Source organism: Mirounga angustirostris, unplaced genomic scaffold (assembly GCF_029215605.1).
Source record: "Mirounga angustirostris isolate CCGP_5_RB_7025 unplaced genomic scaffold, mMirAng1.0.hap1 SCAF_10, whole genome shotgun sequence".
In the NCBI taxonomy this organism is placed as follows: domain Eukaryota; kingdom Metazoa; phylum Chordata; class Mammalia; order Carnivora; family Phocidae; genus Mirounga; species Mirounga angustirostris.
Genome location: NW_026991718.1, coordinates 59,478,997 through 59,494,545, shown reverse-complemented (window position 1 = coordinate 59,494,545; position 15,549 = coordinate 59,478,997). Strand labels below are relative to the sequence as shown.

Below are 15,549 nucleotides of genomic sequence, written 5' to 3'. Positions count from 1 at the left end.
GCTTCTTTCACTCAACATTATGCTTGTGAGATTCATCCACACTATTCCATAGTTCATTCAATGTTACTGCTATGGCTTCATTCAACAAACAACCCATAATTTTCCTTTCTACTCGTTTTTGGCACTTGGATAGCTATACAAGAACTCTTTAGTTATTTTGAATAGTGCTGCTATGAACATTCTTCAGTGTGCCTTTTGGCAATTATCTGGATGTATTTCTGTAAAGCACATACTTAGCAGTGGAATTACTGGATAGGTATGCAGATGCACATATGGGAAATATAAATTGATACAACCACTTTAAAAAACTTCAGTGGTTTCACAAAGACTTCCAAAAGACAACATTTTAAAGTTAACTGCTATAATACCTATGTAAATGATGAAATATCATCCAGACACTAAAGCATTCCTTTTAAAGCATATATGCCAAATGATGCAACTGATCCACTAACAGAGATCTATTTGTGGTTTCTTATACTTGCATGAAGAAGCAATTTTTCGATTGTGATTGTTCAAATTATATGGCCCTTAAAAAACCAAAAGTAGAAAATATCACACATATTTTTTCTAATTCAACTGAGTAAAAAATAGGTTAAAGCACTTAAATATTCAATAAAATTAAACATTTATATCAGTTTTAGGCAGAGGTAGGCTGAAAACATTATATGAATACAACAGAATACAATATATTCAATTAGTAACTGAATTCACTATATCAGAGAATGGCATTTCCAAAGGACTGTTGTTAAGACAAAGGAAATCTGAAATTATACCAATGGAAAAGGCCTGAAAATCCACAAACTTGTGGTAATCATCTCAGACACAATAAAAAGTATATAAATATATGGCGGAATTCAAACTAGAAAAAAACACTAACCTAACTCTCTATGCACTACAGAAGTCAAGACACAAAAGATCAACCCACTTGGAAGAACAATGCCATTATCAAAATATTTATATTTCAGCTTAAGTTTAACTTCGTTTATCTTATTTAGTTTCTTTTATATATGACACAGTTTAAGAACATTTAACTGTAATTTGAAAACACAGCAGTCACCACTATATTCCCAGAAAAAGAGAGTATTATTACTTTTTTTCTGTTAGATAGCTAATCAAGAGTGTCAAAAGTGCTGAAAAAGCAAGACTGGCTGATTTAAAAGAAGGAAGAAAAAAAAAGAACCCTGTGAGGTAAAAATCTTCAAACCTAATATGAAAGCCACACTTACTTTAAAAAAAAAAAAAGGCTGGTAATGGTACATTGATATGAATCCACTACACCTAGTCAGTAAAGAATATACAAAATGAACTTTGACTACTACATAAAAAAAATTTTAAATTCCTGTTTACCTGTTGTTTCCTAAATTTTCAAGGCAACCTTCAATGAATCTCATTCGAATCTGTCTATCCGTAAACCAACATACTAAGGAACAGAGAAGTTTCTCTGCTTCATTTATTAATCCTTCAGAAAGATTAACCTACAAAAAAATGTATACACATAAAGTTACTCTTTATCCTAATTGCATTTTGCTGTAATTTTGTCGTCTTTTTGCTCTATTAGGTAACTTACTGCATCATCATCTTGAACTATATCCCATAACAAGGTGTTTCCTTTCTTGCAAACGTTATCCAAATTAATGTCTGTCACAGCATTACTGTTGAACTGATGTTTATGAACTGCAGGTCCTGAAAGGGTAAAATATAACACATTCTAGAGGAATACAACAGGCAGAAATTGTCAATTATAGCATTCATAATGTCAACAAATCAGAAGTATAAAAACAAAAACAATACAAGATTAACACAACAGTTGCTTTGTGAATGGCACAGTTGTTTGAGTTTGATTAAACTAAAGTTAAGGAAAGAGACCTCTCATGGTCTCTTTGCTATTTCTAATAAGTATTAATTGCTTTTTGCATGTCAAGAGAACAGTATATAAATGCTTGAAACACAAATTAAGCACAAAGATAATTTTCTTGAAATAATTGTATAGCCAAGGAACATTCTTCTAAATTACCTTCTTTATTAAAGTATTTTATATCCGTACATTAAAAAAATTTATTGGAGATGATTTACCCGTAACAATCAAAGATTCTAACAATTCAGACTCTGAGCGCCAGGCTAAATAAATTCTCACTAGCTCTCCTAAGCAAAAATGCTTGTCTCTTTAAACAGATTTACCATGAAATTTCCCTACTGAATGGTACGTATACACTGATTACATTAAAATAAGAATTGTGCAACCATCACCATAAGGTCTAAAACACTTTCACCACCTTAAAACATTCCCTTGTACCTAATTACAATTAATTACAATTAATTCCTATCCCACTCCCCAGCCCTAATCCATTTTTCCATCCCCATAAATTAGCATTTTCTAGAAATTTTATGTAAATGGAATCATACAATATGTATAGTCTTATGTCTGAGCTTGTTCACTTAGCAAAATTTTTGAGGTATGTCCATGTCAAAGCACATTTCACTAGTGTGTTTTAATTATAAAATAATATTCTATTATGTGGAAATATTTCATTTTGATTATATTGAACAGTTAACAGACTTGGGAGTTTTCAGTCTTGGGCTATATGAATAATGCTGCCATAAATGTCTGTATAACAAGTCTCTGTATGGACACATGCTTTCCTTTCTCTTTGGTAAAATGAAATTAGTGATTCACAAGGTAAATGTGTGTTTGACATTTGAAGAAACTGCCAAACTGTTTTCCAAAATGGTTAGCCATTTTACATCCCACCAATAGTCTATTAGCATACCAGTTACTGTTCCTCTACAACTCCACATCACATTGGCATGGTCGACTTCTTTGTTTTAGCCATTCTAGTAGGCGTGCAGTAGAATCTCATTAAGGTTTTTAAATTTGCAATTCCCTAGTGACTAAGCATCTTTTCAGGTGCTATCAGTCATTTGTGTACATTATTTGCTAAATTACTACTGAGTTGTAAAAGTTCTTATATGTTCTGAATTCAAGCCCTTTATTAGATGTATGATTTGTAAATATTTCTCCCAGACTTTGGCTTGCCTTTTGGGGGTTTTGTTTTGGTGTTTATTTTTAAATTAATTTTATTAAAATATAAACACATAAGCAATATACAGAACATTTCTATCACCCCAAAAAGGTTCCTTGTGACCTTTTACAATCATTCCCTACCACCAAATCTTCAGTAATCATTAAGTAGATTTCAACCATTATAAATTACTTCTGAACATTCCAAAACCACATAAGTGATATATAGTATGTACTATTCCTTTTAACTTCATTTGCTTAGAATGATGTTTTTTGATATTCACCCACTGAGTTGCATGTATGAGTTCTTTCCCTTTTATTGATGAGCAGTATTACACTATGTATACTATAATTTGTTAATCTACCAGTTAATTTCAGTTGAGGTTCTTATGAGTGAAACAGGTATGAACATTCAATGTACAAATCTTTTTGTGGCTGTTATGTTTTCATTTCTCAGGTAAATACCTAGAATAGGAATTGCTGGGTCATACGGAGGGATACAAGTTCTACCTTATAAGAAACTGGTGGGGCGCCTGGGTGGCTCAGTTGGTTAAGCGACTGCCTTCGGCTCAGGTCATGATCCTGGAGTCCCGGGATCGAGTTCCGCACCGGGCTCCCTGCTCAGCAGGGAGCCTGCTTCTCCCTCTGACCCTCCCCCCTCTCATGTGCTCTCTTTCTCTCATTCTCTCGGTCTCAAATAAATAAATAAAATCTTTAAAAAAAAAAAAAAAGAAAGAAACTGGCAGAACAGTTCTCCAAACTGGCTTATTATTTCATACTCCTGGACAGCAAGGGAGAGTTCTAGTTGCTCTACATCCTTAGTATCATTTAATATGATTATAGTTTTTAATTTTACCCATTTCAGTAGGTGTGTACTAGGACTGTACTGTGGTATTAATTTGCATTTCCCAGGTAACTAAAGATATTGAGCATCATTTTTATGTATTTACCAACCATTTTTTGGTATCTTCTTTTAACTATACAAACTTTTAACTACTTGTCAATTTTTATTTAAAGATTTTATTTATTTGAGGGAATAACAGTTTATATAGTTTATATTATTTATATATATTTATAATATATAATGTATATTTATTATATTCATTATATATTTATTATATATAAATGTAATATTTATGTTATATATAATAGTTTATATTATTATAAATAATAATTATTTGAGGGACAGCGAGCATGTGCAGGAGTGTGGGGAGGGACAGAGGGGGAGAGATAAGGAAAGAATCTTAAAGCAGATTCCGCACAGAGCCCTGGGGCTCTGATGGGGCTTGATCTCACAACCCTGAGATCATGACCTGAGTGAAACCAAGTCTGACACTCAACTGACCAGACACCCAGGTGTCCCTGCCCATTTTTAAAGTGAATTGTTTTACTCTAGAAGTGAATCATTTTACTCTATTAAAAGAGTTCTTTATAGTATTAAATACATGGCAATACAAGGTAGACTTGGAGAGCATTAATATACATAATAATTCTGCTCAATTTCTAACTTCAGATACTAAAAAATAGATGTAATACTAAATAAAAGGAAAATAGGATAAAAATAGAATGGTGAAAATTTACTAAATATGGTATCAAATTCAAATGACCTCAATCTTAACCTTTTCATTTCTCAAAAAACCACAATAACAATTTAAAAAGTCAAGGTATCCTTATCTATATTATGCACAAGTAACATCTGAAATCAGTAAGTTGTTGCCAAAGTCCACAAGTTGTATCTCCAAATTTGATCATGGCTTTTTTTTTTTTTTTAAAGATTTTATTTATTTATTTGACAGAGAGAGAGACAGCTAGAGAGGGAACACAAGCAGGGGGAGTGGGAGAGGGAGAAGCAGGCTTCCCGCCAAGCAGGGAGCCCGATGAAGGACTCAATCCCAGGACCCTGGGATCATGACCTGAGCCGAAGGCAGACGCTTAATGACTGAACCACCCAGGCACCCCTGATCATGGCTTTTTAACATAAACCTAATTCATCAGGTTTACTTAGTCTGTAATGTATTGGCACCCCAAAACCCATTTCCTAGGCTAGCAAGTGCTGATAGTACCCTTAAAAAGCATGAAGTTGGACCTTTATTTTAATTATTTTAATGTATATACTACTTTTTTTCCCTAAGTATACTTGACATACAATGTTCCATTAGCTTCAGGAGGTTGGACCTTTAAATTGCTAATTCTAAAACTGTATTTCCCTCTTAATCTGTCTCCCTTTCCTCCTTTTTCTTCTATTACTCTTTAACTCCTCTAATCTCCAGTCTTCCAAGTATGGTCACTGAACATTTCCATCACTCCAGATGGAACACCTTGCCCTTTAGCAGTTACCTCTCCTCTTATCCGCCCCCACAACCTTCCCTAGCCACAGGCAACCACTAATCTACTTTCTGTTCTCTACAAACTTGACTATGCTAGACATTTTATATAAATGGACTCATACAATGTATGACCCTGTGTAATCTCAATTTAGCTCTTAAGATTTCTAAATATACAATTTAATACAGCCATTTATTTTCTAAAACACAAAGTTGTAATTTTATATATATTATGTATTTCCTTTCCTAGCTAAATATCTCTAGATGGAAATGCAACCTTTATATTCACGATGAAGTATTCATAATAATTTCATTCCCTAGGAATGAAAACTAACCACGTGAAAGCTCTTTGGCAAAAATATTTATGTATCATAACATTAAATGTTGAATCCTTTTAAGAATACAAATTGTTCCTCTGTTTTAAAGAAAGTAATATATTTTACTTACTACAGAACCTTACCTTGACTAAGATGTTCATGGTAAATAGATGCTAAATTGGGAAGATGTTGTTGGAGATGAGATGTTAGCTCTGCATGTGAATTAATCTGAACTAGTTCCTCTTCACACCCAGATTCTTCACCATCAAAATCAGCCATATTTTTTTCTGATTTTGCACTGACCTGGGAGCTACTGCAACTGACATCATCTGCACTTAGCATATCATCAACCATGTGCCTATAACACAGAGAAGAGCACAAAGTTAAACATACTTTGTGAATCACAAAAATTAACTCTCAAAATATTCAGCACAAGTTATATCACAGTCAAGAACAAATCTACATTTGTTTTGTAACAACATGGAATATTGTGAGCTTTACAAAAACTAAAAGCCCACACTGTCAGAACTATATATTAATTACAATATACCCACATATTGTCTAACCCGTCAACACACTTCACTAAAACAAACTCAAAGAGTAATTTTAGAGAAGATCAGTGAACTCACTATTACATAATTATTTTTTCAACTCACATCACAATGTGAAATCTTAAAATTTATTTAAATTTATTCATACAACTGTAGAATCGAATGAGATTACTAACAGGCAAATACTACAATTTAAGGCCACAACCTAGATGTGGTTATTAACCAGGAGAATTTTATACAATACAAACACCTATTAAAACAATAAGCACCCGGCGCCTGGGTGGCTCAGTTGGTTAAGCCACTGCCTTCGGCTCAGGTCATGATCCTGGAGTCCCGGGATCGAGTCCCGCATCGGGCTCCCTGCTCGGCAGGGAGTCTGCTTCTCCCTCTGACCCTCCCCCCTCTCATGTGCTTGCTCTCTCTCATTCTCTCTCTCAAATAAATAAATAAAATCTTAAAAAAAAAAAAAACCAAAAAACAATAAGCACCTACTGGGGGCACCCGAATGGCTCAGAGGTTAAGCATCTGCCTTTGGCTCAGAACATGATCCCACGGTCCTGGGATCAAGCCCCGCATTGGGCTCCCTGCTCAGCAGAGAGCCTGCTTCTCCCTCTCTCTCTACTGCTCTCCCTGCTTGTGCGCTCTGTCAAATAAATAAATTCTTTAAAAAACAAAACAAAACAAAAAACAATAAGCACCTATTAAGCACTAAGCATTTTTTTTTTTTTTAAGATTTCTTTATTTGAGAGAGCATGCATGTGCGCAAGCAGAGGGAGGGACAGAGGGAAAAAGAGAATCTACAGCAGACTCCCCACTGAGCCCAGAGCCCAATGCCGGGCTTAATCTCATGACTCTGTGATCGTAACTCAACCTCAAATCAAGAGTTGGATGCCCAACTAACTGAGCCACCCAGGTACCCCAGCACTCACTTCTGAAACATACCATACTGGGCACTTTAAAGATGGCAAACAAAAAAGATGAAATAACATTGAAGGAGAAAAGGTCGGGATTAATTTAGAGATTCACAAGCGGTACCTTGAACAGAGAATATGGATAGGCCTAAAATGAAAAAATTAAATCATTCTAGGTCTTGTGAAGTAGGGAACTGCTGTGAGTATGAAAACTTAAAGAACTACAATGTGCCAAAATGAGTACATTTCACCTCAGTTTTACAAACTAATTGCTTTTTCTTCCTTATGAGTTGTCCTGGGACGAACTTTGAATGTGTGTATGTATAATGCCAGACTATAAACCAATGTTCTCAATCACAGGTGACTGTGGTCCCCAGGTGGGATACTGGGCAACGTTTAGCGTTATTTTTGGTTATCATAACTTGGGAGATGCTGCTGGCATCTAGAAAGAGAGACTAGGGATGATGCTAAACATGCTACAATTCATTCACACTGCTGTAAATTCAAAACACAGAATTATCTGACCCAAAATGTCAATACTGCCAAGACTGAGAGACATCATCTTTAAACTCATATGGGTTAGCAATAAAAAATAATGGCAAAGGAAATAAAGTAGTTTATATGTGTGTGTGTGTGTGTGTTTATCTATATATGGACATGTAGTTCTTCCAAACAAGCATACTGAATTCTAAAAAGCCTGGCAAATTGTCAGGTCTAAAAAAAACTCATCCTGATAAACCACATATTTATATTTTATCACCATCAATTCAAATATTACTACTTATAATGACAGTAATAAATAGTAGCTAATATTTATTGAGCTCTCGTTATGTGCCAATCACATCAGCCCATAAAATGTTCACACTGAAACCCAAGAGGCAGGTACTATTGTTCCTATTTTATAGATGAGAAAATGACAGAAAAATTAAGTACTTTGCCCAATATCTGTAACACCTAGTGACAACACTTACTTTTAATTATCACAAATATATTTCACATATAATCAAAAAACTTTATGCTAAGGCTTTGTCCTTATTAATACCCTAAAATTAAGATGTGTGTAAAATTCCCGTTTTCATAATCACACTTTAATGGAAGTTTCTGCAAGCAATCTTGTATCTGCTTTTAGGAATTTTACAAGTAGCTGAAGATCTACATCTGTGTTGTCCAATATGATAGCCATTAGCCATATATGGTCATTGCACATATTGAAAAGTGGTCTAAACAGAGATGTGCTGTAAACATACACAGAATACTGAAGCCTTATTACAAAAGAAAGAAAAATACCTTTGTTTTTACACTGATTACATGTGGAGATATTTTAGAAATTACTGCTTTAAATAAAATTTATAATTAAAATTAGTGTCACCTATTCCATTTTGCTTTTTAAAATGTTAATTGCGAAATCGGAGGGGTAGACGAACCATGAGAGACGATGGACTCTGAAAAACAAACTGAGGGTTCTAGAGGGGAGGGGGGTTGGAGGATGGGTTAGCCTGGTGGTGGGTATTGAGGAGGGCACATTCTGCATGGAGCATTCGGTGTTATGCACAAACAATGAATCAGGGAACACTACATCTAAAACTAATGATGTAATGTATGGGGATTAACATAAGAATAAAAAATAAAAAAAATAAAATGTTAATTGCAAATGCAATTATTGCAAAAATGCAGTAATTTTGCAATTACTGCAAAATTGCAAAAATGCAAATTAACAATTACATACTTGCAGCATGCATTTGAATTTACATTGTACTCCTATTAGCACTAATCTAGAATATATTGCAATCGAATGAATATAAGCTGTAATTGCTTCCCTAAAGGAAATATAAGCTTTTTTTTAAGATTTTATTTTTTAGGTAATCTCTACATCCAACATGGGGCTTGAACTCACAATCCTGAGATCAAGAGTCATGTGCTCCACCAACTGAGCCAGCCAGGCACTCCAATATATAATCTATTTTTAAGGAAACTTACCCATCATGGTGGTGATGATGGTGGTGGTGGTGGTGGTGATGCTGTGGACCAATAAACTGCCGACAATTAAATAATTCATTCCCAATAGTCTCCCCAAGAAAGTCCCCAGTGCGTGTAATACAAGATTCCTGAGATGCTTGTGCTATATGAGCAGCATTCATTTCCCCTGACATATCATGTTCTGGGTCTTCAGAGTGTGAACAGGCATCTAGCATTCGTATACGATTATCTACTGAAGGCATTGATTCAGTGTTAAAAACCAGGTCCTTTCCTGTTCCATTGCTTGTCCCACTTCTTTCTGATGGGCCTTGGGAATCCCCTAAGCAAATGCCTGCTTGACCTTCTAACTTTCTGTTCCGAAGATCTGTACCACAACTGTTTTTAGGAGGATTATGACCATGATCATCATCTTCATCTTCTTCTTTAAGGGCTTCAATATCCGCAATGTCTTCTGACTGTACCTCACTGCCAGGGCTCCCAGCTGACTGGCTTGCATGGCTAGAATTCACCTCATTGCTAGATCCATCACTATGCCCACTACTGCTACCAGGACCACTGCTTCCATCTTCACCACTGTTGGCAGTTTCATCAGAACTTCCCTGCATAGATTCCTGTATTCAGAAAAAAACAGATTTAAATAAATATCTAAACTAGTAAGAAAAAAGTAACTGACATTAACACATTGTACTTTTTAAAAGGCTGCCACAATCTTGACATATTCCTTTAAACAATACAAAAAGAATTAAAAACACACACAAAAATTTAAATAATCTCAATAATAACTATTTACAGGAAAGGCCTGAACATGGATCATGTTTATATTCCCAGTTCAAAGGATATACATGGCAGAAACCCCAAAATCCAAAAGTCTTGTTAAAGTGGGGGAAAAACTGTTTTCATACCTCTGTGTCTGAAAGTCGTTGTTGCACATGTTTCGTTCTATTAATAAGTTGCTCATCCATTTCAATGTCACTGCCTCCACTCTGATGGGTATCACTGTTATCACTGCTTTGAGGACTAGCAGCAGGTGACCCTATATTAAATAACAGATTTTTTGTTTTTACTCCTAATTTGTATTAACACGGATTTATCAGAATGACATAATCCTCTGATGCCTTCATTTACAAAAGCTTTACTCTAAATAGCCAAAAATATAAACTGGAAATAGTTAACATTTGCCAATTATTTCTAAAGAGGATATACATGACCTCAATTGAAAGTAAGATGGAAAACCAGGTAAGGGTTTATATCTGCTCAAGAAAAACTTCATGGCTTTGAAACAAATATAAAAAAATTAACTCTAGATGATCATGAAATCTAAACTACACATCATCTTGCCATGCATTTCTAAGGCTCAACTTACAAGGTGACGGAGCTGCTCTTCTGAGCTCTTCTTCCTCTGAAGGAAAATGAAAAAACAGGAGGGAAATATTCTAAGTGACTGAGCTTCTTTGGAACGGATTATCAATTGCTCTTATTATTATTACATAATCAACAAGATACAGGCAGAGAAACCTGAAATAATTTAAGTCCCTAACATGTGCAGTAATAGTCGTGGGTGCCTGACTAGAAAATTCTAAGAAAAGCCTACTATATGATGTCAGGAGACAAAAAAATGGGGCAAAGTTGGTAAGGTTTTAGAAAGCCCTGTAAAGTTACACATATAAAAGCACACATAAAACACCTAAAGTGATAGACAACTTTTGAATGAGAAAACACAGAGATTATACCATCATATTCTGCTCTCAAAATTATTTCAAAACAAAGCATGTTGTTTGTTTTCTAACCAAAAGCTCCAAAGTTGTTATGAAATAGTTGCCCCGCCCCAGTCCAAGGGAAGAACACTAATGAGAGAAAAATTTAATAACTACTGCAACTTGATTACTGTTCTTTACTTGAAGGGTAAACCAAAAACATTAGCTAATGCCAATTTATTAATCCCTTCACAAACACTATAGCTCCCATCTAAAACTTATTTTGAAGTTAATACTGAAAAGAAACTATTTTGAATTTGAATGATAAACTTTAAAAAACTGACTTTAAAAAATACATTACACTTTACTAACCTTTCTTATTTCCAATGGGAAGATTAGTATTTAATAAAGATGCAAAAGAACTCTGTTTAGACAGCTGAGCCTTAGCTGCTAGTGCATTATTCCATAATGCTTTAATTAACATCGATGCCAAGTACAATGTCTTTAAAAGAGAGAGAGAGGTTGAAATTAGCGTTTCATAACAAATTTAATATCCTTCTGCCTAAATGAAATGCTAGTAATAATCTACAAATTAAGTTACCCGAATCACAAATAAATTTTCACTTAAAAAACAAAAAAACACAACAACCCTGCCATTATGGTTTAAACATATTACCTGCTCAGTATGAACACTTGGCTCAAGAGCTGAGACCAGATTAAGGAGATGTCTAAGTGGTACTGGATCCAAATTCTTGATGAGTGAAGGAAATAAGTCATGTATATACCGACTACAATGTTTCAACTAGAAAATAAAGGTAGAGATGACAATCAAAAATAATTACACTACATAAATAAATAACCTGATACCAAAAAGTTCTATACTTTAAAAGAAAGTAGCTGAAACAGTAATATTTTTTAATATGTTGGGAAAATGCTAATTACCAAGTATCATAAATGGCAGTACATAAAATGTGAGAGTAAAATTCCACTTAAGCAGAACTTTATCTTTTTCAAACCAACCACAGATTAATTTTCCAACCACAAGAGGGAAGCCCACAATAAAAACAGTTTCTGGAATCCAAGTATAAAGATTCCAATTAAATTTATATACATATCATTAAATTAAAAACAAGTTAAAAAGTGTATTAAAACATAAGCAGTTACAAATAAAATAATAAATTCCAATTACAAGAGAAAACCAAACTATTATTTTAAGTGTACTGTATTTCTCATACTAAATGGTTATGAAGTATTCATATAACATGCTCACTTTACACTAAGGTACACAATAGAAACTCCCTTAAAATAAAGGTCTACGTGGTAATAAACCAAGAGACAGATAGTCTCCTTTCTCATACTAAAGAGAATAATAAATACGAGGGAAAGTATAACATTTACAAAGCTGTTACTACTAAATATTAATTACAACATGATGTAAATGTCTTTTGTAGCCATGAAGCTACAAACCACGAAATCAAGATACACAATGAAGAGGTTAGTAATTACCAAAATGAGGATTCCAAAAGTAAAAATCTGAGGTATCCAACTTATCTTCTACACATAGAAAACTCTTATCAGAAAATGTACATTTTTCTATTCTAAAACACTGACTTTTATATTTTTCAGGCATAAATCATATGAACTCTCACTCTTCTGCTATATCCCCTACTAGGGTAAATATGCACAACCTAATTTTGAAACAGAAGATGAAATAAAAGTAGTAAAATAACTTTGGAGGAATTCCTCCATGTTGGGTGACTTTTTATAAACTATTTACATCATTTGAGATGAAGGATAAATAAATTATCAATTACGAATTTATTATTTTATAGGTCTTATCTAAGAACGTTAGTTTTAATATAGTATTAACATCACAGATTATACTAACAGTTTATAGTTGTTTTTTGCAAGCAAGTAACTATTAAAGTAAACTTTTCCTAATTACAATGTAACAAATACACAATATGGAATAAATTTCTGACTTGCTACCACTTCGATCATTAATAGAAAGGATTTCCATAATATATTCCATTTTCATAATCAAATACCTTACTGTTTTTAAGTGACAAAACTGTTGAGAGATAATTATATAATCCTGTAATTCTATAAAAATGTAAGGCTCTTTCTAGATGTCCACCAACAGATAAATGGATAAAGAAGATGTGGTATATATATACAATGGAATATTATGCAGCCATCAAAAAAATGAAATCTTGCCACTTACATCAACGTGGATGGAACTAGAGGGTATTATGCTAAGCAAAATGAGTCAATCAGAGAAAGACAAGTATCGTATGATCCACTGATATGAGGAATTTGAGAAACAAGACAGAGGATCATAGGGGAAGGGAGGGAAAAATGAAACAAGACAAAGCCACATAGGGAGACAAACCATAAGAGACTCTCAATCTCAGGAAACAAACTGAGGGTTGCTGGAGTGAAGGGGGATGGGAGGGATGGGGTGGCTGGGTGATGGACACTGGGGAGGTATGTGCTATGGTGAGTGCTGTGAATTGTGTAAGACTGATGAATCACAGACCTGTACCCCTGAAATAAATAATACATTATGTTAATTTATATATATATATGTATATATATAGCTCTTTTAGAGGTGTACATCATGAAAGCAAATTCAGAAAATAAAGATAAAAAATATTAAAATTACAATGCTTTAAATAAAGGCAGAGTGAAGCCAGTTCACACTCTTTAGTTATCACAAAGAAAAAAAGAGGAAAAGAGTATCAGGGAGGGAAAAGGATAGAGCAGAAAGTGCCAGGAATCCTTCTCTGCACCTAAACAGCAATCATACTGATAGAAACTACTGATCCAACTATTCTGAAACTCTGGAGTCAATTTGAACTTTCACACTCACAGATGTCCAAGGAAAAGGCTAGCCAGTAAATTGTGGTTAATAATGGTCAATTTCAGCCTTCAGTGTGACAGTAGCTACCCATTCCCCACTCCCACATCCCTATGGCAAGCAGCTGTGGGGACAATAGTATGTTATTCTGCTACAGCTTGCTGGAGCCAGGGTCGGCAAAAAAAATCTTGTCCATAATTTTCTTACACCACAGACAAAAATAAATTCAAAATGGATGAAAGATCTAAATATGAGATAAGAAACCATTTAAATCCTAGAGGAGAACACAAGCAGTAACATCTTTAACATCGGCCATAGCAACTTCTTTCTAGATAGGTCTCCTGAGGCAAGGGAAACAAAAGCAAAATAAACCATCGGGACTTCATCAAAATAAAAAGCTGCTGAACAGTAAAGGAAACAATCAACAAGACTAAAAGACAACCTACTGAATGGGAGAAGATATTTGCAAATGACTTATCTAATAAAAGGTTAGTATCCAAAATCTATAAAGAATTTATTTAAAAACACCCCCCCAAAATAAATAATCCAATTAAAAATGGGTAGAAAAAATGAGTATTTTTCCAGAGAAGACACACAAATGGCCAAAAGACACATGAAAAGATGCTCAACGTCACTCAGCATCAGGGAAATGCAAATCAAAACCAGAATGAGACATCACCTCACCCCTTTCAGAATGGCTAAAATCAACACAAGAAACAACAGCTGTTAGGATGTAGGGAAAGGGAAACCCTCCTGCACTATTGGTGGGAATGCAAACTGGTGCACCACTCTGGAAAACAGTATGGAGGTTTAGAATCTGAAACCATACTGAAAATAGAACTACCCTATAATCCAGCAATTGCATTACTAAGTATTTACCCAAAGAATATAAAAATACTAATTTGAGGAGCACCTGGGTGGCTCAGTCAGTTAAGCATCTGACTTTAGTTCAGGTCATGATCTCAGGGTTCTGAGACCAAGCCCCATGTTGGGCTCCACGTTCAGTGGGGGTCTGCTTCACCCTCTCCCTTTGCCTCTCCCCCTACTTGTGCTCACTCACTCTCTCAAATAAATAAAATCTTTTAAGAAAAATACTAATTTGAAGGGACACATGCTCCCTTATGTTTATAGTAGCATTATCTGCAATAGCCAGATTATGGAAACAGTCCAAGTGTCCAATGACTGATGAATGGATAAAGAAGATGTGGTATAAATAAAGAGTGGGAATATTACTCAGCCATAAAAAAAAAAATGAAATCTTGCCATTTGTGACAACATGAATGGAGCTAGAGTGTATTATGCCAAGCAAAATCAGTCAGAAAAAAACAAATACCATATGATTTCACTCATTTAAAAGAACAAACAAACACAAGGGGAAAAAAGAGAGGGAGAAGCAAATCAAGAACTATAGAGAACAAATAATGGTTATCAGAGGGGAGGCAGTAGGGGGGATGGGTTAAATAGGTGATGGGGATTAAGGAGGGTGCTTGTGATGAGCGCCAGGTATTGAAATTACATATACACAGAAACTCCCTACAAAAATATGCCCCCCCCCCAGAAAAAACAAACTCTGAAGAAGAAAGAGAATTTCATTTATTTCCAGAGTTACCACATTATAAAATTCCAATGTCTGGTTTTCAATTAAAACACACACACAAACAAGGTGTAAGAAGAAATAGGAAACTGTGGCCCACTGAAATGAATAAAATAAATCAATGGAAATATACCTAAGGAGGCGCATGTGTCAGGCTCTCTCAACAAAGATCTTAAAATGGCTACCTTAAAGATGTTCTAAGACCTAAAGGAAGAAAAGGACAAAAACAGGAAAACAGTGCCTAACCAAAATGAGAATATCATTAAAGAAACAAATTCTAAAAAGGAGCTATAAGAAATTAG

At 34.5% G+C, this 15,549-nt stretch overlaps 1 protein-coding gene across 7 annotated transcripts in view; it reads right to left on the bottom strand.

The window, feature by feature from the left end:
* The window catches only part of USP34 (ubiquitin specific peptidase 34), a 263,416-nt gene that overhangs the window by 127,462 nt on the left and 120,405 nt on the right, over positions 1 to 15,549 (bottom strand). For 6 of the 7 annotated variants that reach the window (XR_010405682.1, XM_064572466.1, XM_045884928.3 and 3 more), the window contains 8 exons: positions 11,470 to 11,595; positions 11,166 to 11,295; positions 10,463 to 10,498; positions 10,002 to 10,132; positions 9,100 to 9,710; positions 5,804 to 6,018; positions 1,568 to 1,683; positions 1,348 to 1,475 (listed from right to left, as the gene is read on the bottom strand). Coding sequence is in view for 6 of the 7 variants with exons in the window: in XM_064572466.1 (XP_064428536.1) it covers positions 1,348 to 1,475; positions 1,568 to 1,683; positions 5,804 to 6,018; positions 9,100 to 9,710; positions 10,002 to 10,132; positions 10,463 to 10,498; positions 11,166 to 11,295; positions 11,470 to 11,595 (1,493 nt within the window). In the remaining variant the exon portion in view is untranslated. The remainder of the gene's footprint in view (positions 1 to 1,347; positions 1,476 to 1,567; positions 1,684 to 5,803; positions 6,019 to 9,099; positions 9,711 to 10,001; positions 10,133 to 10,462; positions 10,499 to 11,165; positions 11,296 to 11,469; positions 11,596 to 15,549) is intronic. The other variant, XM_064572467.1, reaches the window with a different exon arrangement.